Below are 26,913 nucleotides of genomic sequence, written 5' to 3'. Positions count from 1 at the left end.
CTGGTTACGTAGCAGAATATCTCTTCTACAACGGAGATTTAGGGTTCAAAGTCTCCCTACTTTGAAGGCCAAGGAGTTACACCCGGAACCGGAACGAGAGATGTAGATACAAAAAGATATATTACTGGTTACGTAGCAGAATATCTATTCTACAACGGAGATTTAGGGTTCAAAGTCTCCCTACTTTGAAGGCCAAGGAGGACAAGGGAAGTGCATTTACAAGATCCAATCAATTAAATACAATGAAATTTACAAAAGCAAAAAGTTCTGCTGAAAAATACGAAAAAGTTGATAAAAAGAAAAGCTGGAGGATTAAAAATAAAAATATGAATCAACAACAAATTTAAATAGAAAAAAAAATTGATTTTCTGAACTGAAGTGGTTAATTATGTACATTTCAAACTGATGAGAGAGTGATGAACCCAAATTAGGGGGTGAAACTGAAGAATGCAGTTGATAGTTTGCATGCATGAAACTCTCATACGACGTCCCTCTGAGTGTTCTCTCCACATCTTCCCAGTCCTCGACTTGTTTTGACACCGGCGTTGTATGTATCTTAACCTGACGGCTCTTGAGCTCCCTGTGTGGTAACCTTAGGAAGTCCTGAACCTCATCCAGTTTCTGCAAAACCAAAATTTTAGTTGACAAGATGTTGAATAATAAGGAATCTGTTAATTTCAGAGGAATTCAAAACACGAGGGTAAAGAACTATCTTCCAGCCGTACCAATGAGTGAGATCCCGAGCATTTTGATTTCAGATTACTTGAGCTCCAAGATGATCAAACGAACTATCTGCCCCAAATACCGAAATGATTTTGTTGTTTCTTTTAAGCATTTGTTTTTGTCATCTCGCGTCCAGTGCTGTAGTCACGAAACAAAAATTTCCAACTTCTAAGTACTAGTAAGAACTAAACACAATTGAAAACTCAACCGAAGTGAGCACAAATAGTTGCTCAGGCATTAACCTCTCCGAGCTTGTTGAGCTTCTCACGAACACCTTTCAATAACTCCTGCACGTCCTCTTCCCATGCGCAAAATGCCAACTCCCTTCCTTCCAGCAACTTCTCAGATACCTAAAATTCACCAATCCCAGTTTCCAGAAGGCAAAAGTAGCTACCAGTCAGTTGATTTGGTCCTGGAAAAAACACTCAAAAAACCTCATCTTTTCCACACATGGATCAAAACCTTCATGCTTTAACGAAAGAGACTGAAAGAAGTCAATAACTTGGAGTCCTTCTACTCTACATCAATGCATTGCATTTTACGTGGCTTAGAATCGCACACCAAAATCCGTTACATTTTTCAGCGCAAATTCAGCAAATGTATGTCATGCATTGATGTACTCTAGAATTTACGCAAATTCACCAACGCCGCCTCAGAATTCGGAACAATCATAATAAAATTCAAGACTTTGAATCATATGGGCAAAGATTGGAAGTACCGAAAAATCGAAAAGTACCTGTCTTGCAATGACCTGCCCACCAGCTATATGTGAAAAGTAGATGTTGTAGAAGTGGCAGAGGAACAATGGGGCAGACTCCTCTGCCAGCCCCTCCAAATACTTAGCATATGAAACTCCTGGATTACTGGGTTCTGGAATCACATTGCCCTGCTGCTTAAACCATTCGAGATCTTCCGAGAGACTCTCCGATCTCTCCAATCCAGTCTTCCTAAAATATGCATCTAAATTGAAGAAAAATAAAAAATACCCAATTAATTTGTAATTAAAATTCCCAATTAATTTGAAAAAAAAAGAAAAGACACAAACGTGATGAAATGAAATCAGCCATAAACTCACAAGCGACGTCGTTCGATTCATCGACAATGCGCTCGACGGTGTCGAAGACGAGCTTGCTGTCCACCAAGTACTTGATAAACCCTTCCAAGCTCGGCCGCCAAGTCTCCGTTTCACCCCCGTCGCCGTCGGCATCCGATTCCGAGCTGTTGTCCTCGACGGGGGCATTATCGTCATTTTCACCATCGCCGTCATCGTCATCAGAAGAGGAATTGTTACTGTTGGTGTTCAATTTCTTGCCGTTTATGTTGCGGAGCTTCATGGCGACGAACCTCATCTCCTCAGTGATGCCTTTGCTCTCCCCTGGGTACTGCTTCCGGTACCTCATCCTCCTCCTCACCACCGGCGGCGCCGTACCGGTGTTCGCCGTCGAAATGGGCGGCGGAGAAAGAGACGTGGAAGCGACGGCGCTCGAGTCGGAGCAGCGGAGCGGCGGGGCTCGACGACGAAACTTTCTGGTTGAAATGGTTGAGGCATTCGACGAATGGGGGTGCGGAAAGAAGAAAGTAGCGATTGATGGTGAGACGGCTTTCTCCATTAACGACGACATCGTTGCGCACTGCATAATTTGCATTGCAGAAGATAATGGCGTTATGTTGCAAACAGTGTCACGAGCACCCTTAACTCATTCCACCCTTTATATCTACCGACGTATCCCAACTTATATCAGTTGTTAGTAACTTTGTCTCTTCTAAGGGGGTAGGAAAAAAATTGATTAAGAACTCGCTGATATTAAGATTCGGATTAAAACTTCTCACTTACAAATGAAGAAGAATATTATTAGACCGTAATATTAAGCGGTCATTTATTTTCGATACGGGCATCGTCGTACATGATAGACGACCTTAATTATCGATAACTCACAACGGGCACAACAATTGTAATTTCACAAGAACAAATAGTTGAGTTTTGGATTATCACAAGAACAAATAATCCTTGAAAAAGAAAATCAAGTATGAAAGTTGAGAGAAAAGTTTGAGTTGAGAGTTTCTTTTCCAATCGGAATAAGTCTAAGTAAACCAGACAAACAATTGCAACAATAAAACTTTTATTCATTTCGTTTCGTATAAATGAAATCTTTACTAATACGGAGTTTTACATGGATATGATCTCATACAACTGCCTTGTTTATGGTGCTTTTCTACAAAAAAAATAAAACAATGCTAATGAGTACAACCAAGAACGGCAGCGATTCTGGAGAATGTACAAAACAATCTGCCGTCTTTCCGCTTCTGTCAGATGGCAATTGCAGTTTCACGTAACAAGTCCGCTTACGGGTTGGAGCGGATTAGTTTCTGTTATACATAAAAGATACCTGACTTAACTATCATGTGTCAAAAATATGCTTTTGGTTCCGCTCGGCCAGGCGTGACTCGCGGTGACCTGATCCCTGTTGGATCAGAAACCACCAGGGACGCCTGGTGGTGTTGGATTTGGACGATTCATGAACATAATTTCTGAGGCATGCTTCCTTTGCACTATTGCCTGTTCATTTCTGGCTTGCTTTCAGCTTCCGCAAAAACTGTAATATCTCTGTATATGAGGGATCGGTGCGGCTGAGTGGTTTGCATGAGTTTATGTGATCTGTTGAGTCTAATACCTGTTCCAAAGTTACAAAATTAATGCTGAAAATAAAAAGACATGTCGCGTATGGAACACTAACGAAATTAAGATATTCTAGTTCGTTATATATCATTTTTAGGGGATGACCTAATCGATTTATTTAATTGGTTTTAAGCAAGTTAGTCAACCCTAAACCTAATCGATCTTTAGGTGATCTATACTCGTTCAGTCATACTTACAACGAGATCACCAAATCCAGGATATGCTGATTCGATTGATACAATTTCCATCCGGAAGGCCCATCCGCCATAGCCTTCAACAATTGGAGTTACCTTGGTCTGCAAAAGGAGTCATTACATGATTAACAAGTTCACAAAGACGCAAATAGACACAAGCACAGCCTCACAACTTTGGACTACCTCACAGAAACTAAGGACTTGAAGCATCCCCTTCTTGTGAAGGCGGCGGATATAGTCATTAAGCTCTACTAATCTTGGAGATCCACTTCTTAGCTCCCCTATCTAGGAAACATCAAGAAATAATTCTATTAACATTATTAATACGTCAAGATTTGCTGGTTGTAACATTGGGAACCAGCGATGTGATACTATTGGAATGGAAAACTTTGTGGTTGTAAAGATCATATACTAACAGTTGGTGCTGGGCGAAACACCAGTCCCATCCTCCAAGGCATGTCTGCAAGTTTGCTTCCAAAATGCGGGCAGCTATAGAAAACCTGAAGCCAGCATAAAACATGAGTTTATCACATAACAAGTAATAATACGCAGGTGGGAGAAGAACTGCATTGTAAGTGAAATATTCAATTATAGAGAGGTGCATACAACTCCAGCGGTGTTTTTCACAAGGTTATCAATATTATCTGCTCTTGCTTTATGTAATATCTGCTTGACAACCAGACCTCCCATGCTGCAAACAAGAGGAAGCTAGTACATTATTTAAAATCATCTATAAAATATAATGTATAAAACCTTAGTAATAAAAGGATGCTGTGAACCGTTCATAAAAAAAAGAGAAAGATCGCATTAATTACTGCACTAAAATTTGAAGGGAGAAAAGGAAGACACTTTAAAAGACTATATCCTTCAGTTGTTAGACTGTCTACCACATTTGGTTTTTACCAGAACGTTCATTTAAAAGAAAAACGTCCGCAGCACCTGCTCCCTTTACTTTTGTTTCGTTTTTCTTTTGGGATACAAAAAACTCTAAGACAACACACAAGACCACAAAGACATCCTTAAATTGGTCAAAGTTAGAACTCGAAATTGAAAAAACAAAGAGGAGTTTATTTTTATATGTGTGCGTGTGATGACTGAAAAAATATATATCTTATGGCTAATGTATGAGAAAACTGAAAATGGGACACCAGTGGGATACATTTAAACACACAAGCAACACTATACAGACCTGTGAGTCACGAAAACAACAGGTCGATTCCCAATACCTGCAGAAACAAGCTTCTCTAACAGCATTGAGCTAACTTCCTGCACAATCCAAAACAAAGGAAGACAATTGGAAACTGCAAGAAGCTAAAAACATCTCCATCAGCCAGAGACTCAAACATGAATTGTTGGTGAAACCAAAAATCATTTCCTAAAATTAACTCATGCACAGATTCATATGTTCTACAAAACAATACACTCCTGAAGTCATTAGAATCTGAAGCACTAGCGCCCTTAACACACTATAGAGACCAATTTTCGTCAACCAAATACACTAACCTGAAGAGGCAGGCTAGCGCCAGACCACTGTGTTAAATTTGTCTGCATATATCATTCAGATAAAGAGTTAGATGCCAATGAGGGGACCAGCATATAAAAGAAATAATAAATTTATTACAACCATCACCAGACCAAACCTTGTATTTAAGGGTAAACATACGAGCTCGAGGGAAGTCAGATGAAAGCCATTCACCTGGCCAGAATGTACCTAGCTTTCCTGCTTCCTGGTCAATCTTCTCTACTAAGCCAGACTTGGTGGATGACTTGTCCTCGGATATGCGCCAAGTCTTATAAGGGCCTCCACGGAGGCCATGGACAAAAACAATATCCAGAAGAGGCTCCCTTGTGTCTGCACTACTTTGAGATCCATTCACAGAACTGGATATGTTAACATCATCTGAAATTCTGGTCACAGATTTATCCACACCCTCAACAGAAATTGCCTCATCCGAAGAGGATGCATCGCTTGGACTTGTGTCTTGGTCACTTTTTTCAGGGCAATTCCAATGGGAAAGTTCAGGATTGATTAAGAATATCATGTCATCATAACGGGGACAATTTTTGTTTCCGTTTGCAATACCAGAGTCGGCAACGTCACCATTTGCAGAATCTTTATTAATTTGGCGACCACAAAATACATTTATAAGTGTTTTTCTAGCATAACTTTGAATTTTAAGATCACTACAACCTGAGATTTTACCGTTAGCGCAATCCTCAAGCCATTTACACCAAGGTTTATCCGCTATTATGACTCTCTGGACTTTTGGATGTATCGAGAGAATTGTTAACAGCCTAGCTGCATGCCTACGGATGTGAGCTGTAGGTGGAACTTGGACACTAGATGGACCATTACTATCTGGAATAGATGACTCTTTAGGAACAACTGAAGTTCGCTCTTGTGCCTCAAGCGTCTTAGAAGCATCATACGCTTCTATGGCAGCAAGTTTCTCATAATCATCACGTAACAAAAACCGTCTCAGCAAACTTAAGATTCCAAAATCTGTTAGTTTCTCCTGACATAAAGAATCGTCAGCACAAACTTCAGTCAGTGCTTTGATTCCCTTCAGAGTTGCCACTGCAGAATCTGCCGCATTAACCTTAGGCAAACTATCTTTCTCTAGAGTTTTAAATGGCCTGGAAAAAGGTTCAGCGGAAAGAAGATCTGCCAGTGGAAATGTATCAGTAGAATCAGTGGTTGTTCCTAGCTGATTTCCTGCTAGATTAACAACAGCTGCCACTAACTGATTAGAAGTCTGTGAAGCGGAAAGCATGTTTGACTGATCAATTTGAGTCTGCAAAAGAAAAATTAAGGTTACTATGTACATTCTAAACAAAACTAGATGAGAGATATGAAACTTTAATTGGTTTAAGCATAATGCAAAATTGGAAGCAACCCTCTTAAAGGTACAAAAGAATTTGCAAACAGGAAATAAGAATGCAGACCTTCACTTTGACAGATCTAGCCTGAGGTGTTCCTTTAACTGATGATGCCTTTTTCCCAGTCAGAATTTCAGTAAGAAGAATAGCTAACCATCCCTGAGAAATGGGTACAGAGTATGGTCCATAATCTTCGAGAATGCGAGAAAGGATTTTTATCGCTGACAAACGTATAGTGTCAGAGGAAGATTTTCCAAACACCCAAGGAAGCAAAACAGCAGACCACCTTTGGCCTTCTTCAAGAGGTAAATGCAAGTCCCCAGAACAAAGCAATTCCAATGCCTTTGACAATGCTTCTTGCACATGATCATGCTTCATCGTCCGCTTCGCAGTGTCTCTCATCAGATGAAGACCCTTCTCCATCACAATCTTTTGTGCTTCAGGGCTCCTCTCAACAGAAATCAAGAATGCTGACAAAGCCACCCGAGCCAAAGGAATGTCTTCATTTTTGGTTGCCTGAGAAACAGTAGAAAGAAGACTGGAACTCCAATCAGAAACTGAATCAATCAGGGGTAGTTTCTGATCCTCTAATAGCAAGCGAGCCACCAAACTTCCGTGCCATTTAACTGATCTCTCAGGCGCCATTAAAGCAGTCATGATAGCTTGCCCATCAGCGTCCAGTTCCTGTATCCGTGATCTATTCACTTCTGATGCCATCGCCCAGTTAGCCAATGCCCAAGTAGCAAAAGGAACAGCAACATGTTGACAATTCAAATCATCCCAGAGGCCAGGAACAACAGCAGAAGACAGATTAATTTGTGCTATCAAACTTTCATGCGTATTTTGCAGGACAAGATTATGAGGAGTAACCCTTTCTGATCCCACCTCACTAGTTTCAACACTTCCCAGCTTCATAACTCCATTTGTTCTTGATAGGCCTAAAACTGATGTACCCCCAAGAACCTTAATACCAATCCCCTTCATTCCAGTGTCCCCATCTTCGTCATCATTTTCATGTGACTCGTCCAAACGCATGCCACCATCTTCAATAACTTGAATGGCAGCTGCTATATCCCGTGTTTCAGCATTCGCTGACAGGGATGGCTTAAAGGACACTTTTCCTAAACTATCACAGTTGGCTGTGACGATATCCATAATGGCAGCTACAAGCATGCTCCTGCCTTTCAAGTTTTCATAAACATCGAGTGAACTGCGTCTTGCACGCTGCTCAGACAGAAATTCCATTGATTATATTAAAACAAAACCAAACGCATCAACAAACTCGGTTATGAAGCTCGAGTGATTTTAATTAAAATGGGGCTCAAAGGATCCTACCGATACTCACTCACTGGAAATTGCCTCAAAGCATTTCCCTATTGAAAGTTATCGTCTTTATCATGTTGATCTCGGTTACTATTCTAGTGCTCCGAGTTCACAATAGAAAGACAACGCCAACGTTCATAACGAAAAACGAACTCAATGCGCAAATGCTAAAGGCACAAAATTTTCCTAATTTGAAGAATTTAACGAAATTCAAGAGAAGAATGGAGAAATCTCACCTTCTTAGACGACTGAGGCTGGCAGGAGAAAATGAACTTTAAGAGATTGGGAACGGCGCCGGGCCTGCCGAGCACGGCGGCGGACACATTAGGATCGGCGATCAAGAAGGCGAGAGCTCTAGCCGACTCGGCCTGGGTCCCACAGCCATCTCTTGGGACCGCCACCGACTCGAGCAGCCAATCGACAACGACGCCACCTCCAGCCCCAACAAGGGCGGACCTTCGGCGGGCATTGGCGGCGGCGATATCGGCAAGGAGCGCGGCGACCCGGAGCTCGAAGCCGGAGCGGACCTCGTGGTTGGCAGAGGACAAGACGGAGCTGAGAGAGTGCCACAAAACGGAGGCGGCGACGCCGGTCTGTTTGGCGTGGTGGAGGAGCTTCCTAAACGACTCGGTGGAATTGAGGACGGCGTGTCGTACGCCGTCATATAGAGAATTTGACGACTTGTCGTCGGAGTCCGTCGAAACGAAGACGTACGAGACGATCAGGGCGGAGGCGAGAGTGCCGGAGAGCGCGATGGCGGCGGTGCAAGGGAGAGAGGAAGCGAGAGGGATAGGATATAGAGGGTTTAAGCGGCGGTGGAGAACAGAAGGAGGATGCTGGACTTGATTGGAATTCTTGAGATTGCTGAGGGGCTCGTTGGGGTTTCTGGAAGCGGATGAGGAAAATAAACGGGCGCGATTGTGATGACGGCGGTGGTGGGGGAAGAGGTGGTGGCAGTAGCGGCGGGTTGTGTAACAGAGGCGGAGCAACATTTGGGGAATTGGGAATTTGGGGATTGTGGGGAAATGATTATTTTAAGTTTGGGGGAAAAGAAAAGAAAACAGGGAGAAGAGGGGAGTGAAGGTGGTGGCGTTGCGGAGGGAGGCTTTCCATGGCGGGAGGAAATTTGGCGATTTATACGGGGAACTCAAGGGTCTACGGAGAGAGGAATTTTCTTGGGGGATATGCGAACCTCTGCCTCAAGTAACGGTATGGGCTCGTAAACTGGGCCTGATGGGCCTCGGCTACGCTTGGTTTTTACTTTTTTTTTTTGTCAGAATTTTCTCTTTATTTTCATAAAGCCCAAGTTTATGCCTTTTGCTAAGTCAGAATTTTCACCTTGCATAGGGAATTGTCTTTGGGAACTCCACTCGTAAAACATGAGCATCAAATAAAAGGTAGAAAGTTGGGCATATCTTGCCCGGGCAAGGTTTTAAAAGACACTAGACGTTAGTCGGGCGGTAAGTTGAGGCCTAGGCGGACTAGGCGGATTTAAGTAAATTTAATATATATCTTTAGTATCTTAGTGAATTTGGTGGTATGAAATAGAAGTTCAAATAATCACAAGTATGTATTAATTTATAAAATATCTTTTAGAGATCATAATAATTTATTTTGAATTTAAAGAGAAATGAAAGTGTCAAATATGTGGGTATGAAAAGAAAAGTGGAACATTGGGACGCATAAAGATGGGCAACATCATCCTGACAATCTATGTTTTTTTAATGAGAAAAAATCAATAGCACCTGATGCTATGGACTAACAACTTTTTTTTTTTTTTAAAGTCAAGCAGCTTATGCTAGCTGTCCAAACTTGAGTGGACAGAAACCAAAAAAATATAATAATATTAACTTAAACAGTTTGAGAGTGGTCACGTGGGCGAGGAAGGAAGAAAGAGAAACTAATTTTCTCTCATCTTTTTCCTCTTTGCAAGAACACAAACCAGAAGCTCAGGAAGTCCAGAAAAACCATAACACAGTTGATCTGCATTCATCCTTTCTCAAGTTCGAAACCAGAAAATATTGAAATTCCCAGACCACCTAGGCCACCTAGTCGCCCGCCTCGGCGCCAGCCTAATCCCTATCCTGATTTTGCTTCCGATTATGCATTAATCTCGACGGTTGGCCACTGTCCAACGTCTAGGCCGATTTTTAGAACAATGTGCATGGGCATTTGGTCGAGCTTGACTTGGCCTACCACTTCCCCTTTGATTTTTAGGTCGCTAGAGCAACTTCTAAGGTTAAAGGGCAAAAATGAAAGTAACTCATTTATTTTATGTTATGTAGAAGTCATATGGATTTTGATTTCAATTTCGAAGAAGAATACGAAGTCCATCAATCCCACGTATTGTTGTTATGTAAGATGAGAATAAATACACAACTAACACTTACTGGACGGGTGACGCAACTCGAACTATGTTTTGAGTGTAAGAGAGAATATGTCCTCACCCTAAGGAGCACCTTCATATCCACCCTAATTTATATAGACCAATAGTAAGTTTAAACCTGTCTTTTTCAATAATTAAAAAAAAACCCCAAATAATTAAACAAGAAGATGAAAGTATCCTTCAATTGTTTTACCAAAAAAAAGTATCCTTCAATTGAAACAGAATAATTCGTTTGCTCCTTTTTTTCAAACCCGGAATTGAATTTAGGGTTTGGCTTATTTCAATAGTTTGATTTAAAACCAACATCTGACTGTTTTGGTTCGTTTTTTAGGGCACGTGATAGAGTCTAATTATTTACAAGCTAAGAGATGAATATTCTTCACTCTTTAAAAAGAAGAATTTGAAGTCCTATTGGATAAAGCTACATATTATCCTATGTGTCAACCTGATATTGTTGAATTGGCTACTGCCTACTGGCATATGTAAGACCAATTGGTTGACAATGGCATGGAATAAATTCAATCGCTTTTTCTGTTTGTTGAACTGAATTAATGAAACACGGCTGCATGACATTGAATAAATGAAATATATAGTTGTGATAACAAAAATTCGTTGTCTTGCTTATCAATTAATTGGCGGAGACTGAGGTATTTATAGGTCATAGGGCTCACCGCATGTGTAGGGTTTGCCATGCACGTGTCATCGTCTAATTGGCCAAGTTGTATCATATGTTGGATAGGAAAGAATTATCACGAAGATAATATTGAATAATAATATCTTGTAGAATCTGGGCCTGATTGAATTTGGTTGTGATTCCTTACTTAGACTTGTCTGAGGAAGCGGTCTTCATTTAATTAAAGATAAGATTTGGTGATTGATCTTATTTTTAATATGTTTGACTTTTCTCAGGGAGGTTGATGAGATTGTAGTGAGCAAATATATTTTTTTTTTGTCAAACTATAGATTTGTTAAATTAGATGTTAGATTAGGGAGCCAACATGATTCAAACCTACGCCGTGGTGCAAGAGCAACACTCATCTCCACCACTGTGATAGAGAGACACTTGCGAGCAGTTCAGGTCTTCAACAAGGTTGAATTGCGCGCGTAATAAATATGGCCTTACCAATTGAATAAGACCATTATTGTCATTTGTTGGTAAAAATGTATGTGTCAGCTCTAAGATTTTTTGGATTATTTTTTGCTCCATAATAGTTATTCCCATTTATGCATGAGCATATATACAAGGGTAAGGTGATGCCAGGGAGACTAAATTTTGAAATTTAATTTTGTAAATAAAATGATATGGTTGTTGATAATTGGATTATTACTTTTAAGTGTTGATTAATGTGCTTATTTTGCTATTGGGACACACCATTTAGCTTATAAATTTGGTTTAAAAATTTGGTCTACTTAATATTACCCTATATATAAGCCTTGAGGCACTACATGAACATTTACAAGTCAATGTTGCATGCAGGAGTATATAACATACGCAAGAGCCTCATCAAGCTGGACATTGGCTCCATAAAATTTGGTAGGAGATTCTAGTCATCGAAATGTATAAAGCCAGATGATCGGAATCAAGAAAAGTATTACGAACTGTCTATTTATTTATTATAGTTTTTTTTTTTGAAAAAAAATGAGGACAACTGGTGGCAAGCCATGGTTATCCACCTCTTTCGGGGGCCGGGAAGACTCACAGAGGCATTTCAGCCTCCCCTGACCACAAGTCTGGGGGAGGCTGAAGAAAAAAATTCCTTATAGAGATTATTATACAAGGTGTCAAATAATATAAACAGTTCCGATCATAAACAAAAATTCCTTGAATTAGCTATGATGTAATTTTTGTGGAAATTTCTCTATAATTCTTCTGGAGTCAAGTATCTCTCTTATCGTATATAGGAGCTTGCCGGATTGTTGTGTTACGTTTGGTTACTCAATCTATAAAGACTAGAATAATCGTCAGTCCGACCTTTGTAATTAAAGAGTCGATTGAATATAGCTATACATTAGTTAATTCGCCTAATTTCTGAAGGACGAGCTAGGCAATTCAGGGAGGTTGCATATTTACAATGCAGAAACACGCATGCACGAAAGTTCGAGTCTATAAATACGAAGACTACATCTCTCAAAGCATAACTCAAAAATCTATCTCTATCTCTATCTCTCTCTCTCTCTCTCTCTCTCTCTCTCTCTCTCTCTCTCTCTCTCTCTCTCTCTCTCATCTGATGGAAAGAAGCGGTAGCGTAGGGCGCCCCCCAGTCTTAGGAAAGATGGTCAGAGTTCTCAGTATCGATGGGGGCGGAATAAGAGGCCTCATTCCGGCAACCATTCTTGCTTTCCTTGAATCTGAACTTCAGGTATATAAGACTGTCTGTCAATATATATATATATATATATATATATATATATATATATATATATATATATATATATATATAAGTACTTTACCATCTATGTTATAATAATACTTTAATTAAATGAATATAATTAAGTACTAATAGCAGATTAATGTCATTGATGGTATTGCAGAAGCTGGATGGTGAAGATGCAAGAATCGCCGACTATTTTGATGTGATTGCAGGAACAAGCACAGGTGGTCTTGTGACTGCTATGCTCGCAGCCCCAAACGAGAATAACCGCCCACTATTCGCCGCCAAAGATATAATTGACTTCTACTTTCATCACTGCCCTAAAATCTTCCCCCAGAACACGTAATGCATGCTTAATTGATTACATGTTAATTATGTCCACTTAAATAATTTTTAATATTTTGGATTATTCATAATAATTTTTACTCTAATGATTCAAACTGCAGTTGCCCAATTTTTCGTTATACGATAAAGATTATTAAAGCTCTAGCAGGACCAAAATACAATGGAAAATATCTGCATAGCTTGATCAGAGAAAAAATGGGCAACAAAAAACTACATGAAACATTGACTAATGTTGTCATTCCCACGTTTGACATCAAGAATCTCCAGCCAACTGTCTTCTCCAACCATAGGGTACTTCACCTTCTTTCTGATATATTCACTATTTCAAGATTTTTTAGTATATGCCAGAGTATTTATACGTGGAAGCACTGTAAAATTTGTTCATGTCCAAAAATTATTTAAGCAAATTACTTATATGGTTGTAATATAATATGATATGCTTATTATTTGATTGACAGGTGAAAAGGAAGCCATCCTACAATGCCTTACTCTCTGACATATGGATTGCAACCTCAGCAGCACCAACTTATCTTCCAGCTCATTATTTTAAAACCAAGGACGCTGCAGGCAGAGATAAAGAATTCAACCTTATAGATGGCGGCGTGGCTGCAAATAATCCAGTATGTATAATATTAGAGCAGGAGTTACATATATTGCCAGAGACTCTCAATCTACACCATTGCTTTTAAAAGTAAACTTAGCGTTTAGAATAACTTAAACACTTAAAATACTTTTGTCTTGCAGACTTTACTTGCTGTTTGTGAAATGACGAACGAAATAAAGAAGGAGAATCCAGTCCTCTTTCCCGTGAAACCTGTGGACTATGGGAGATTTCTAGTGATATCATTAGGAACTGGCTCATCAAAAGCTGAACTGAAATACCATGCACGTTCTGCAGCAAAATGGGGCCTGTTGAATTGGTTAACCAGCGGTGGCTCCACCCCAATCATTGATGTTTTCAGTCAAGCAAGCGCTGACATGGTTGATCTTCACCTTTCTGGAGTTTTCCAAGCCCTTCATTCTGAAAAAAACTATCTTAGAATTCAGGTACTGAACTTGTTGCATACGAAATGCATTTTATCCATGGATTTTTTGGTATAACTTTTTTAGACTAATGTTATTTAAACACACAAAACTGACATCATTTCTGATACCAAACGTAGGATGATACCCTTCATGGGACCATATCTTCTGTGGATATAGCCACGAAGAAGAATTTGGCCAATCTTGTGAAAGTTGGTGAAGGGCTATTGAAACAACAAGTTTCTCGGGTTAATTTGGACAGCGGTAAATTTGAGGCTTCTAATCATGAGACAAATGCAGAGGCTCTTATAAGGTAAAACATTTATCGTTAAACTTGCAGATTTATTTATGTAAATGATGATCAGTGGGAAGTTGTAACTTAATTAACTATATAATTTACTATAATTTTCAGGTTTGCTAAACTACTCTCGAAAGAGAAGAGGAGTCGCCAAGCAGGGTCAACCAACGGGAATGCTGAAAGTACTTACTGATTGATTGTTACCCTAAGACGATAACAAGTCGTAATTCTTTAAATTATACTGTTTGGAAATGTAAATTATAATAAATTATTGATAGTTCGAGGGCATGGGGGCAAATGGCCACCATATATACTTCAGTCTTTCAATATTTGTTTGTGTTCGAATAAATCCTGTTGGGATATCACTGTAATAGATCTCTCTGTATTCGATATATTCATTCTTTTTGTTAATTTGTTGCTTGTTGGTTCCTCAATAAAATTAAGCTTTCATTTTAAAAACATGGACTACAGTCTACATGTGGATGCAAATTTCTTCATTCTTGTTTTTAGACAAAAATGCACTTGCAAAAACAATTAACACCTTAGGTCAAAGCCAAGAGCCTCACGCGCCTACCATGAGTTGGGGAGAGGGGCTTTGGCCGAAGAACTTCCAATGCCAAAGTTAGAATTTTGAGGGAAAAATGTTTAGAGAATTTAAAGAATTTTGCAAGAGGATTCCACCTAGGTTTTTGGAGAAATGGAGTAGTATTTATAGGGGTGTGGCCGGCCCCCTTTGGAGAGGTGGGAACCGGCCACATTTAGTGGTTTTAGGGTGTAATTATAATATGTTGCAATCAATTAAGAAATTAATTAGAAAATCAATTAATTAATTTAGGTAATTAATTCTATTTTGCATGAATATTTGGAGGTTACCTTGTGGGGAGGATTTGATGAGGATGAATGAAATATGTTTTGAATAAATACCTATTTCAATCACTTTTGACTCCGCACTACAGTTCTTCATCATATACGCAAGAGTATCAAAAATACGATTACAAGAAGCAGGCATCCTAGTCACGCAGCATTATGTATATATTTGGAGGATATTAAACCGAATATGCAGAGTGAAATGATGAGATTTTGGGATTAATTTCCTCAACTCCCACATACAGCTTTTTCTTTCTTCTTTTTTTTTTTTTTTAATTTTTGAAATTTTCAAACTTCCTTAATTCAGTACAAATCACAGTAATCACCTCTTATTTTGTGGCAGAACACAGACCGTAAAGATATGGAATAGCGTGAAGTGGAAAAAATAGCATGAATACGATGTTAGTTGTAGTTTGACCGCACATCAACTCAAAAGATGTTATGTGGGTCCAAAATTGACATTCTATATATACTAAAACCCAAACGGGTGGAACACTGTTGATGAACAGTGATAAACACAATCCATCTCTTTATATCCACGTCTCAAATAAAAAAAAATCCTACACAAAAATGTGACACAAAGTTAGCGATCACATTGCTTCCCTATATCAACACAAATGTATGAAAAATAACGACAAATGAAAAGAAGAAAGGTGGACACATATCATATTTTCATTGTATATGCCATAAGTAAGACAAAGATCAATTCCAATTAAAGTTAAATACTCACTGGTTAAAATTGTCTACACCACACATATGCAAATAAATTCCTGATAAATTAAGAGAACAAATAAAGGTAAGTGATATATTAATTTATGGTTGGAACCATTTTGACAATCGGTAAAAGATCATCTCTTACAAAACTGAAAATAGAACGATTTGTACTCGAATATAGAAGAATGAACATAATATTGTCTTATTAGCTAAAATTATAAATTGAGTACACCTCAAAATATCCTATGGACTTGAAAGATCATCTCCATACACAGGTATCGTTTCTCCCGTAATTATATATTTAATTATTTGAAAGTTAGTTCTTCTGTGTAAAATTCTTGAGCTTTTGATTACCTGCAATTTTCAATTTTCTACGATATAGGATTTTTGGATAATTTCATGATTTAGCGATCCTACTAATGATAAATCAAGTAGAATCAATATGAGGAATAGATTCTTCAATTTCGTAGCTTCCAAGCCTAGACAAGAGATTTTTTGCGTTTGTTTATGTCTGATTTGCACCGATTTTGGTCCTATCTATTTCTGATTTTGTTTTCCGTTTGAGCACCGGTTGTTTTTGCATCGCTGGGAAGTTAATTTTCTACAACTGAGGTGTGTTTTCTAACTGCTGTGTTTTGATTGTTATTCTGTGTTTTGATTAATTTTGGATGGAATTGTAACCGTTTGGTTTTGGGTTGGCTCTGTTCCTGTGCTAGAGTTTTCCTGGCTAACAGGATATTTTGCGCTTTGGTTCCTTGCTTGGTCAGTCTCAGATTTACTGACGGTTCCGGCGGTCCTGTTATTTTTTGGGTAAGTTTTTTCTCTTTTTGATTTTTCCTGATTTGACAACTCCTTGGTTGGTGTTAGATTAAAATGTGTGTGATTTTTTCGAAAAATTACTGGTGAGATGGATTGACAAGATTCTTGAGTGAAAAACAGGCTTTTTAGTGCGGTTAAACAGAAATATAGAGCTTTATTGTAAGAAAGTTATGGACGATTTAATCAAATTAATTGTACTGATAGAGATATGAATGAGCCATGTTTATTCTTTTCACTTAAACATCATTATACCATTACAGAAAATCAGGAATTTGAACATCAGCTTGTGACTTTGCCGTCGATTTGAACGCCACCAGCTTCGATGCAGTCCTTGGAGACACCCCTGCCTCCTCTGCCATAGTCGAATTCTTTGCTCACTGGTCAGCTTTTCTAATTTCTATGTAAACCATTGATTTTATTTGGGAAATAAATGGAACCCCTTATGTTTTTGCTTAAAGTATTGATCTTTGAGTGTTACTCGGTAGATATTAGATCGATTGGAGGCTACCCATTTGAAAAAGAAGTGAGATCACATGGATGATGGATCATGTGAGGTTCTCCAATTATTTGAGATCACATGGAAATATTTAAGTTGTCATAACTAAAATGATCTGAAAGCTTATTGAGAATTGTTGTAATTTGCTTTTCATTGTAGCTTTACTTTCTTAAACTGATTAGAGCTAAAGATTGCTAATTCCTTAGCATTCAGTGCATATGCTTATTAATGTCTGTTTGTTATCGTAGAGGCATATGGTGGTTTAGTTGCACCCTGCACACGTGAAGCTCAAGGCTGACCCTAAATTGTTCCTCCTGAAATGATGTTGTGCTTATTTGTAAATTTTGCTTCTTATCTGCAACTCACCTTTTGTCTCTTGATATCTTTTACAGGTGCAAAACGCCATAGAGTATTTAAACGTCATCGGGGCCTTGGATGAGAATGAGAATCTGACTGTTTTAGGTGGGGAGAGATTTATTATTCTTTTAATATTTCAATTATGCATTGTGATGCTTGCAACTCTTTGAAATGGTTGTGAGTTTAAATTTGAAAATAATTAGCCTAATGCAGTTTAAATCACTTGACAGTTTAAATGCAGGTTGTTATATAGAGCTTAGGATTTAGGTTTTCCAGTTCAATCAAAGCTAATTAAACCGAATCATGAATTAATTAAATGTGGTGTCTTCCTTTCTCCTCTGTTTTTTTGTTGTTGTTGGGTGAGAGTGAGCATGGGTTTATGATAACCTATTTAAAAGGAAAGCTGGAGAGAGAGAGGGTAATAAAGTAGGTGCATATAGGGAGTCAAAGGTTAAGGCATACTGATGCACAGATTGGTATGGTAAAAATGAAAAAAAATGAAAAGAAAGTGAACCCAATAGAATATAGAAAATGAAGTGTTCATCCAATGGAAGAACCCATATGTGGTGTTTTATTTTTAGACAAGATGAGAAGATGTAAACAGTTGGAGGTCCATACCATTTTCCAAGTTCTTTATTAATGTGAATGTTTATGTTATTCTGATTAGGAACTTAAGTGAATAAATCGCTTTCGAATTTGTAAACAAATAATTGCTTACAAAATAATGAACTTCGTTAAACAAAAATAATTGCTTACAGTAGAGAATAACTGTAAACATTATTGAAGTGTATATTTAAATATTTTTAATTTATATAAATAGATAGGTTGCTATTGCATTCTGTGCCTAAATCAAATCACTAACTTGAACCATGCTCTTTATTTGGGAACTGTGTGCATTTCTTATTTGAATTAGTATGGTTTGTTTTTCAAATTTGATTTTGTGTAATTTCATTTTGATAGATATTTCAGAATTTCAAAAAGCAGGTGCGGTTTGATCAATTAAGGCCAACCTGATTTACAGGGGTCTGATTAGTGGTACACTACTAATTACCTCACTTTTCTCCCAAGAGTATGCTGCTTTTTCCAAAAGGAAAATATTAGCTTGGTTTGATCTCTTATTTGAATTGTGTAGATTTGGTTTGATCTCTTAATTTGTGTTGTGCAAATTTTGTATGAATTAATTTGGGTTGGGCAGAGGAAGCAAATAATTTTTTAAATTAATAAATTTAGTTTGGTTTATACATATGCTGATGAATATTATTTACCGAAGCATGAACAAGTTAAGAAACTATTCGTTTCAAACTATTCATTACAACTTTGCACCAACTGCTTTTGTTATGCCTAACAGTTTTAAAACCCGCAGCATCACAGGCTCCTTTGCTAGTGCCATTCTAAAGCTATGTTAACTCCAACAAGCCGAAAAATAAAAAACCTTAATTTTGGGGATATGCTACAACAAATAACCTTCATTGAACGTCTCTCCATTCTTCTAGTTTACATCAAGCTACTCCTCAATACATGATGACATATACATCCACTACAAAAAAAAAGGGCTAAGAAAAGAACACAATTGATTTGTGCTCTTTACATTTTCATTCAACACAAAAACATATTTGTGCTTTTTAAATGTCATTGAGCACAAAACTAACTCAAATGTGCCCTCTGAACAAAAAGACACATCGAAAAAGAAAAACAGGAGAGTGTATTTGTGCTCTTTACTACACGCCTCACTCACTCTCCCTCCCTCCCTCCTCAATCCTCAATTACTCCGCCTCTCCTTTATTTGCTTTCTCTCACTCTTAAACTCTCCTTGTTCTCAGTTTCCCAAAAAATAAACTCTCCTTGTTCTCAGCCATCTTCCTCCCTCCCACATCCTCTCTCCCTCTTCTCTTTGGCGCAACAGCGCCGCTGTTCACCGATCACCAACGACCGTCAAATCATGCCTTCAGAATTTCCTCAATTTCAAATCTAAGAAACGATTCTTACCACGGATTTTCTGGCCAATTTTTGACCAAGTCTTCCGGAATTGGACCTCGACTGAAGAGGTAAAAATGATCCTCTCATCGTGGGCTATCATCCAGTGTAAGTGATTTTTCAAAATAAAAACGTCCAGTTTTGTGATTGATGAGTTTTCAAAATAATTGTCTAATTAAGTTAATCTGAAGTAGTTGCATGTTTGCATTAATTTAGGGCTATATGAGTTTTTAGGAAGCACTTAACTATAATTGAGTTTTAAATTGATTTTGAATCTACGAAACCAGTGGGAGCCAGCCATTGAGTTTTTGGTTTGTTCTTTCAATTTTAAATGTAATAAGGATTTTACAATTATGGACGTGCGCGTTTTGTTCGTATCTAGCTCTGGACGAAATGGAGTTTTAAAATAGGAAAAATTAGTATCCGGTCCCTAGTTCTTACTGTTCATTGACTAAGACCTTATTAGTTCTCAAATTTTGATTCAAGTCCCTAGCATTAATGTGATAATGAATTTACATGTTTATTATATAATTTTTTAATATAAAAATTAGTAATTAATTTAGGGTTTAATACTCACACCTCTATTAAACTTCTAATTAATTTTCAATTCAAACATTTCCAAAATAATAAAAAAATTAAATTAAATTAAGTTTGTACCTATTAGTTTTTTTTTATATATAAAAAGATTCTCAATTTTTTAATCTTAAATGTACCCATTCATATAATTTTTACATTTTTTTAATCTTAAATGTACCCATTCTCAAATATATCAAAAATTTGTTATATGTAAAATGTACCCTTTTTTTAATATAAAATCCTTTCAAATTTTTTAATCCATGTTTAAACTTATATGGGTACATTCTTTTTCGTTGATTTGAGAATGTATCCATGTTTTGGTACAATAACTTTTTTTGTTAATTTTGGCTAATGTACATATATGTACACACACACACACAATATAATAGAGAGTATAATTTATATTTTATTATTTTTAATCCCATAAATTATGGGTTTTATTTAAAATCTCATTAATATAAACAATTACAATTTTCAATTTTTAATTTTTAATTTTTAATTTGAAAAATATAGTAACTTACATTATTACATTAATGTCAGGGACCTCAATAAAAAACTAAAAACTAACAAGGTTCCAATCAAAGAATATTGATAGCTAAGGACCGCATCCAAAATGTCCCTTTAAAATATCACCGCATTGGAAATCAAGAAGGAAATGATCTAGAGGTTCCGTTTGAGAAGGCTTCCCTCGTGCTAATTGATGTTTCTTTGACAGTAACTGAGGTGCACAATGTTATTCCCTGTATTATTTTGATTCATCCTCTCTCCTGTTCTGCCATTGACAAACAAATATTCATATTATAACTTTAATTCATGGTAGGAGTTAGGAAAATGCAATAAGATTTCGCTGGAGGATCTCTTTCACATTTTAGTATCCCCCTATTGCTATCTACTTCTCTTCTCCCTCTCTAAATGTTTTCTTCTAATATCTCTACTTCTCTTCTCCCTCTCTAATATACAAGTATCGAGTAAAATTGCTTCTCTCAGCTCTCTGAGGAAAGTTGAGGTGTTAATTTTCTCTTTTCCACAACCCATAAAATTTGTTCCTTTTCTACTTTCTTGGTATGCAGCTGGAGTGCTACAACTCATTTCTACTAGATTTTTCAGGGCAATATTATGATTGGATATAAAACTATTAGAAGTTGTTTCAAGATACAAGACTTATGTTGATGTTTCCCATCTGAGACATGTGGTGCCCCTATCAGAGGGTCTGTATTTGTGGTGGCGTGATGCTGCTCAAGCTGCCCTGCAGCAGAAGAAAATGTGGTAACACATATATATACACTACACTTGACAGATAAAAGTGTATCTATATACTCTTTTATGGTCTATGCTTGTATGCCTGTTTACGGCCTGGTATTCAAGGCTTTTTTGTCAGCTTCTTATTTTTACAATATTCCTTTAAATTTTATAAATAAAAATACTAGAATTGAGTTGAAGTTTGTATTTACTTTTCAAATATTTGGTGAAACTTCTCACCATATGCTTTTGGATGTATTTTACAAATCGATGTACTTTTATGAATTTCCCATGTTGGTTCTGACTTCACACTTGTTTTCTTGAATCAGTTGCCGATCCTCTTGGGACCGCATTCGAGATCTTTGTCAACTTTGTCGCCGTTACATTCAGTTGTACGCTGGTTCATTGCAACACTCGTCAATTATTAATAATGCAGCAATTAGAGAAATTAAGGAAGATCTGGATTCTAACGTAATTCTTTTATTAAGGTAAATGTTTTATCGACCTTTTGACTTCATTGATATTTATTAAAATTGATTGTAGGTTTTAGGGGATGCATACATTCCATATTAACCTTGGCCTTACACCTCATAGTTGTTATTTTGGGTTCAGAGGACCACAATTGAATTTGGATTGGGTTTGGATTCTAGTGTATGGATTAGCAATTTAAACCCATTTGGTATGTTTCATATGGAATTTGCAAAGTGATTAGCTTTCATTCCCTTAAATTAGTTGGAATAAAATGTGATTGATGACATATGGAATTCTAGTGTATGGATTAGCAATTCAAACCCATTTGGTACATTGGACATTTAGTTGTACCAATAGAAAAATGTTCTCTCTTTTTGTCGGAGAAAATGAAATTGTTATTGTTATCAGATATGTCACTACTACAATATACCTTATCAGTGGCGAAGCAAAAACCGACAAGAAACCCAATTTCTGTCGGAAATTTAGCAAAAATCCGACATAAAACAATGTAATGTTAGATTGGAATAGCGACACTAATGCTGGCGTCACGAAAGGGCTTCAATGTTGATTTGTACGCTTAATCCGCCAGTACGCAGCGTCGGTTAAAAGCGACACTGACACTGACGTCGGTTTAAAGCGACGCAAACTTCAACATTACGTCGGTTTAAAACGACGCTAATTACCAATTTAATTATAAAATATCCAAACTACCATCAGTTTTGACCGTTATGATGTCGTTCATAAGCGACACCAAATATATTAATAATAAAAAAAATCATTTTCCGTTTTTAAATAATAATAATTAAAAATTATTATATAAAAATAAATCCCACCATATGTCAATGAAAAAACAAACAATTTTAAGCAAACTTCATATTAAAAATAAAATTTCTACCAACTATATATTAAATTTAAAATTAACTACAATTCCTAAAAATGTACAACTCATACAAATTCTTCCCAAACTCTTGCAAAAGATTTTGAACCGGTTGTATGGTTCATAGTTTTCAACTGCCGATTATGCTTATTTTTTTCGGCAATCTCCTAAAAAATAAAAGAATTTATTAGACAAATTTCAAGGTATAATAAAATAAATCATGGAGCGTTTACCATTGTTTTTTCTTTATTCCAGTATGCCACCATCTAAATATTTTTGTAATCTTTAACCTCTGCCGCTACATGTTTCGAAAACGCACTAGAATTATAACTAATGCATTTTCCAGACGAATCAAACGAACAAGGCTATTCTTTCCAATTCGGAATTGAGGGTCCGTATCTCTGTTGAGTTGATCCTTATAAATATAGAAAAAAACAATTAAAAACCAAGAAACAAAAATAAATTTTCAATTTAAGCATAAAACTAGTTAGAATACAAAACATAAACTAAAATTAATAATCATAATAATGTAAAATGAACCACCTTCGAGCTCTTCCTCGTCGAAGTGGAGTTCCTCAGAATGTTGATCTTCAAAATGGCGATCCATAGAAAATGGGGAAGGAGAAGAGGAAAACCTAAAAAGGAGGAAGAAAGGGATGCACAGATGAAATGGGGAAACAAAAGAAGAAAGTCTGAAATTAGGGGAGAAATGAAAGCACGGATGAAATGGGAAAGAGAGGGGTTTAAATATGGGTACTTAGTTTGCGTCGGTTTAAACCGACGCCAACTTCTGACACACTTTTTGAAATTCACATAGCGTCGCTTTAATGAAACTAGCGTCAATTAAAACCGACACTAAGTTTCTCCATCCATGTCCTCGTGCAAAACAAGCGAGAAATTTCCCGCCTAATATTTCAAATACTATAATTTTATATATATTAATTTTATAATTTTATAACCCTAAAATACTATAATAATTATATATATTAATTTAACAATTTTATACCCCTAAAAACTATAATAATTATATATATTAAAATAAATTTTAAAAAATGGTGACCATTGGATTGGCTTAAATATACATACCATTCAATTTCTTAAGTGTTATACGTACAAAATAAATAAATTTAAATCTACTTAATATATATATGTACACACACCATTGAACTTGATGGGATACGAATTCTACGAAATTAATTTCAACGATCTAACAGTCAAACTTGTTTGTATATGCTTCGAGATCGCATCAGTAAAAAATCACAAAAAACAAACATTCAAAGATAAATTAACGAGACAAAACTTTTCGACGGTTATAAAATGAAAAATCACGATTTAACGGTTATTTTAACTCTGATTTTGATGATTTTTTACAGCTACACTCCTTAACCTTATATAAATACAATGAATGAGCTCGATCTTCAATTTAAAATATATTACACTATTGGATACCACAAATTCTTATGTTATACTTAATGAAAGTATAAATAAATTCTAAGTGTTAGTGAATCTATCATTTTCATGGAATACGCATTCTACGAAACTAATTTCAACGATCCAATCGTCAAACTTGTTTATATATGTTTTGAGATCGCATACGCCAAAAATTGCAAAAAACAAACATTCAGAGATCATGTAAGGAGACAAAACTTTTTTATGGTTATAAACGAAAAATCACGATTTAACAGTTATTTTAACTCTGATTTTGATGATTTTTTATAGCTACACTCCTTGATCCTATATGAATACAATGAATGAGCTCGATATTCAATTTAAAATATTTACACTAGTGGATACTACAAATTCTTATGTTATACTTAATGAAAGTATAAATAAACTTTAAGTGTTAGTGAATCAATCATTTTCATGGGATACGCATTCTATGAAACTAATTTTAACGATCCAACCGTCAAACTTGTTTATATATGCTTCGAGATCGCATACGCCAAAAATTGCAAAAAACAAACATTCAGAGATCATGTAAGGAGAGAAAACTTTTTGACGGTTATAAAAGAAAAATCACGATTTAACGGTTATTTTAACTTTGATTTTGATGATTTTTTATTGCTACACTCCTTGATCTTATATGAATACAATGAATGAGCTCGATCTTCAATTTAAAATATTTACACTAGTGAATACCACAAATTCTTATGTTATACTTAATGAAAGTATAAATAAACTCTAAGTGTTAGTGAATCTATTATTTTCATGGGATACGCATTGTACGAAACTAATTTCAACGATCCAACCGTTAAACTTATTTGTATATGCTTCGAGATCGCATACGCCAAAAATCTCAAAAAACAAACATTCAGAGATCAAGTAATGAGACAAAACTTTTCGACGGTTATAAACGAAAAATCACGATTTAACGGCTATTTTAACTCTGATTTTGATGATTTTTTACACTTACACTCCTTGATTCTATATGAATACAAGGAACTAATTTGATCGTCAATTTAAAATATTTATAGAAGTGGATACCACAAAATCTTATGTTATACTCAATGAAAGTGTAAATTACTTTAGTCTAAAGAAGGCTTTTCAATTGCACTGTACACATGAACAGTGTTTTGAACCACATTTCAGTTTATTTACAAGATTGCCACTCAGATGCTTTTAACCAGCTTTCTCTTAATTTACAAAATTGCCACTCAGGCTTGAGGACCTATCTTCAGCCGTTCGCTGCATTTCAGCTTTTGACTCAGCGAGAGAGAGGGGGGACATCACGGCTGACAAATTGGAGAGAGAAGATCGCTCCTATTTTTGACTCGGAGACAGCTGGGTGTGCCTGTGGATAGCGGAGAGAGGGGGACAGAGCGACTACAGAGGAGGGAGACACAGGGCCTGACAAATTGGAGAGAGATAGGAGCTACGGGTTTGGATTGAGTGTGAGAGATATTTAGGTAGGTGCTCTGCCAGGATCTATGGGATTTTCTCCCATTTTAGAGAGATAGATGGACAGGGAGAGATACAGAGCGGAAAGCATAGGTGTGTGTATTCTTTGGTCTTCCGAAAACGCTAGAAATCTAAGGGCCTGTTTGGTATCCTACTCAAAAACTTGAATTGTTGTTAAAACTAATTTTCAGGATCATCTCTTAGAAACAGTTTTTTTTAGGTTTCAAAAACTTGTTTGGCATTGAACTTAAAAACTATTTTTGAATCTAAAAATTTGAAAACTTGTTTGGTTTAACTCTTGAAAAAAGTTTTTTTTTTTTTTTCAATTATGTATTTGTTTTAAGATATACAAAACATATGAAATTAAACCTTAAACATACTATTTTGATATCCATGTGCAAATACAACATATATATGCTCGATAATCAAATTAAACTTCAAGTCTTAGATAATAAATATTACATTAAAATATTCTAGAAAACCAATAAACTTTGAGACTAATTGTTATTGACGTAATCAAGCCACATTGACTGTGAATATCGAAAAGTTTGTGTCAGTTTATATTGCGTAAGACAAACTAATAACATGCTGGCAGAAGTTTGGCACAGTAACCTCCAAAAATGAATAATTCAGAATGCATGAACTTGTAGAGTCAAATACCAAACATGTGTAATAGAATTCATGTCACTCACAAAACTACAAAGCTATACAAGTAAATCAAAACACCTGCTCCCAAAAAGAAACTATTAGCCATTCAAATATAGGGATTCATTAAATTTCACATAAGTAATTCAAGACAATATGAAGAGTTAATATCATGGAGTGAGACATTTCAGTCTACCGTATACGCAGAAGCATATTATAAATGAACCAAGGGAACGGTAAAAGATGCAAAAGTTGGTCCTAGCTAGCACTCACTAATGTCTTTGAAGAGTTGCATCCCGGCTTTTTGCTCAGATTTGAAGGTGCGGGGTTACAATTCAAAAAGCTAAGGACATGAAGATACACCAACTAAACTAAAGCAACTGGCCAAAAAGCCTACATTCCCCCATAACAGCTGTGGGCATCTTTATAATCTGCAACATAATAAAAATGAATAAGGGATATAGAAATAAAAAACAGTAGCAGTTCAGGGGAAGTACACTCGTGAAAGAAGGATTCTCAGTACGATATGCCACAAATTCTCATAATCCAAAAAATTTGAATTGGTAATGAACCCCCAAATTAGAGAAGACGCTAAGGTTGGATCACAGAACATAAATGCACGAGGAAAGTTTTGAAAAACTTTTTGGTCAATACAACCAAAACTCATGGCCACTCATTCAGATATCCAAGAGAATGGTAAAGAAAAGAAAACAAAATTATGACAGTTCTGAATTTGGGTTTCAAAGTACAAACCTGCAG

At 36.5% G+C, this 26,913-nt stretch overlaps 3 protein-coding genes and 2 long non-coding RNA genes across 17 annotated transcripts; 2 read left to right on the top strand and 3 right to left on the bottom strand.

The window, feature by feature from the left end:
• Nucleotides 1-211: 211 nt before the first annotated feature.
• Nucleotides 212-2,458, bottom strand: LOC103455993 (probable inactive heme oxygenase 2, chloroplastic). Of its 4 annotated transcripts, none has more exons than XM_008395609.4 (5): nt 1,799-2,458; nt 1,460-1,683; nt 966-1,073; nt 726-861; nt 212-621 (listed from the first exon to the last, which is right to left on the bottom strand). In XM_008395609.4, exons 1-4 carry the CDS (start codon nt 2,367-2,369, stop codon nt 760-762), a joined length of 1,005 nt encoding a protein of 334 aa, XP_008393831.2. In that variant the 5' UTR covers nt 2,370-2,458; the 3' UTR covers nt 212-621; nt 726-759. The 4 variants fall into 4 exon arrangements, with proteins under 4 accessions (XP_008393831.2, XP_017178586.2, XP_017178587.2 ...); XM_017323097.3 differs by having other exon boundaries at nt 1,442-1,683; nt 1,769-2,442; XM_017323098.3 differs by having other exon boundaries at nt 1,769-2,439.
• A 368-nt stretch (nt 2,459-2,826) lies between these two features.
• Nucleotides 2,827-8,974, bottom strand: LOC103455991 (uncharacterized). Of its 2 annotated transcripts, none has more exons than XR_532215.4 (10): nt 8,034-8,943; nt 6,541-7,698; nt 5,235-6,389; nt 5,098-5,139; nt 4,821-4,860; nt 4,201-4,285; nt 4,011-4,094; nt 3,778-3,879; nt 3,598-3,696; nt 2,827-3,395 (listed from the first exon to the last, which is right to left on the bottom strand). XR_532215.4 is itself a non-coding variant. In XM_008395608.4 (10 exons), exons 1-10 carry the CDS (start codon nt 8,787-8,789, stop codon nt 3,285-3,287), a joined length of 3,669 nt encoding a protein of 1,222 aa, XP_008393830.2. In that variant the 5' UTR covers nt 8,790-8,974; the 3' UTR covers nt 2,827-3,284. The 2 variants fall into 2 exon arrangements, 1 of the variants encoding a protein (XP_008393830.2); XM_008395608.4 differs by having other exon boundaries at nt 4,784-4,860; nt 8,034-8,974.
• A 3,400-nt stretch (nt 8,975-12,374) lies between these two features.
• On the top strand, nt 12,375-14,632 carry LOC103400169 (patatin-like protein 2). Its single transcript, XM_008338840.4, has 7 exons — nt 12,375-12,543; nt 12,716-12,897; nt 13,002-13,191; nt 13,359-13,520; nt 13,645-13,947; nt 14,064-14,236; nt 14,336-14,632. The coding sequence occupies exons 1-7, from the start codon at nt 12,412-12,414 to the stop codon at nt 14,412-14,414; spliced, it is 1,221 nt and encodes a 406-aa protein (XP_008337062.2). The 5' UTR covers nt 12,375-12,411; the 3' UTR covers nt 14,415-14,632.
• Nucleotides 14,633-15,961: 1,329 nt separating this feature from the next.
• Nucleotides 15,962-22,020, top strand: LOC103455990 (uncharacterized). 9 transcript variants are annotated; one of them, XR_011576036.1, is made up of 6 exons: nt 15,963-16,612; nt 16,882-17,001; nt 17,107-17,170; nt 17,510-17,579; nt 18,435-19,556; nt 21,593-22,020. It is a non-coding gene; the product is annotated as an uncharacterized lncRNA (long non-coding RNA). The 9 variants fall into 9 exon arrangements; XR_011576035.1 differs by having other exon boundaries at nt 15,962-16,612; nt 17,510-19,556; XR_003769545.2 differs by having other exon boundaries at nt 16,882-17,170.
• A 929-nt stretch (nt 22,021-22,949) lies between these two features.
• On the bottom strand, nt 22,950-23,248 carry LOC139192155 (uncharacterized). Its single transcript, XR_011576029.1, has 2 exons — nt 23,155-23,248; nt 22,950-23,012 (listed from the first exon to the last, which is right to left on the bottom strand). It is a non-coding gene; the product is annotated as an uncharacterized lncRNA (long non-coding RNA).
• Between the last annotated feature and the right edge of the window lie 3,665 nt (nt 23,249-26,913).

This window comes from Malus domestica, chromosome 15 (assembly GCF_042453785.1).
Source record: "Malus domestica chromosome 15, GDT2T_hap1".
Classification (NCBI taxonomy): domain Eukaryota; kingdom Viridiplantae; phylum Streptophyta; class Magnoliopsida; order Rosales; family Rosaceae; genus Malus; species Malus domestica.
Note: the sequence above shows the minus strand (reverse complement) of the source record. Positions and strands in the feature narration are given on the sequence as shown.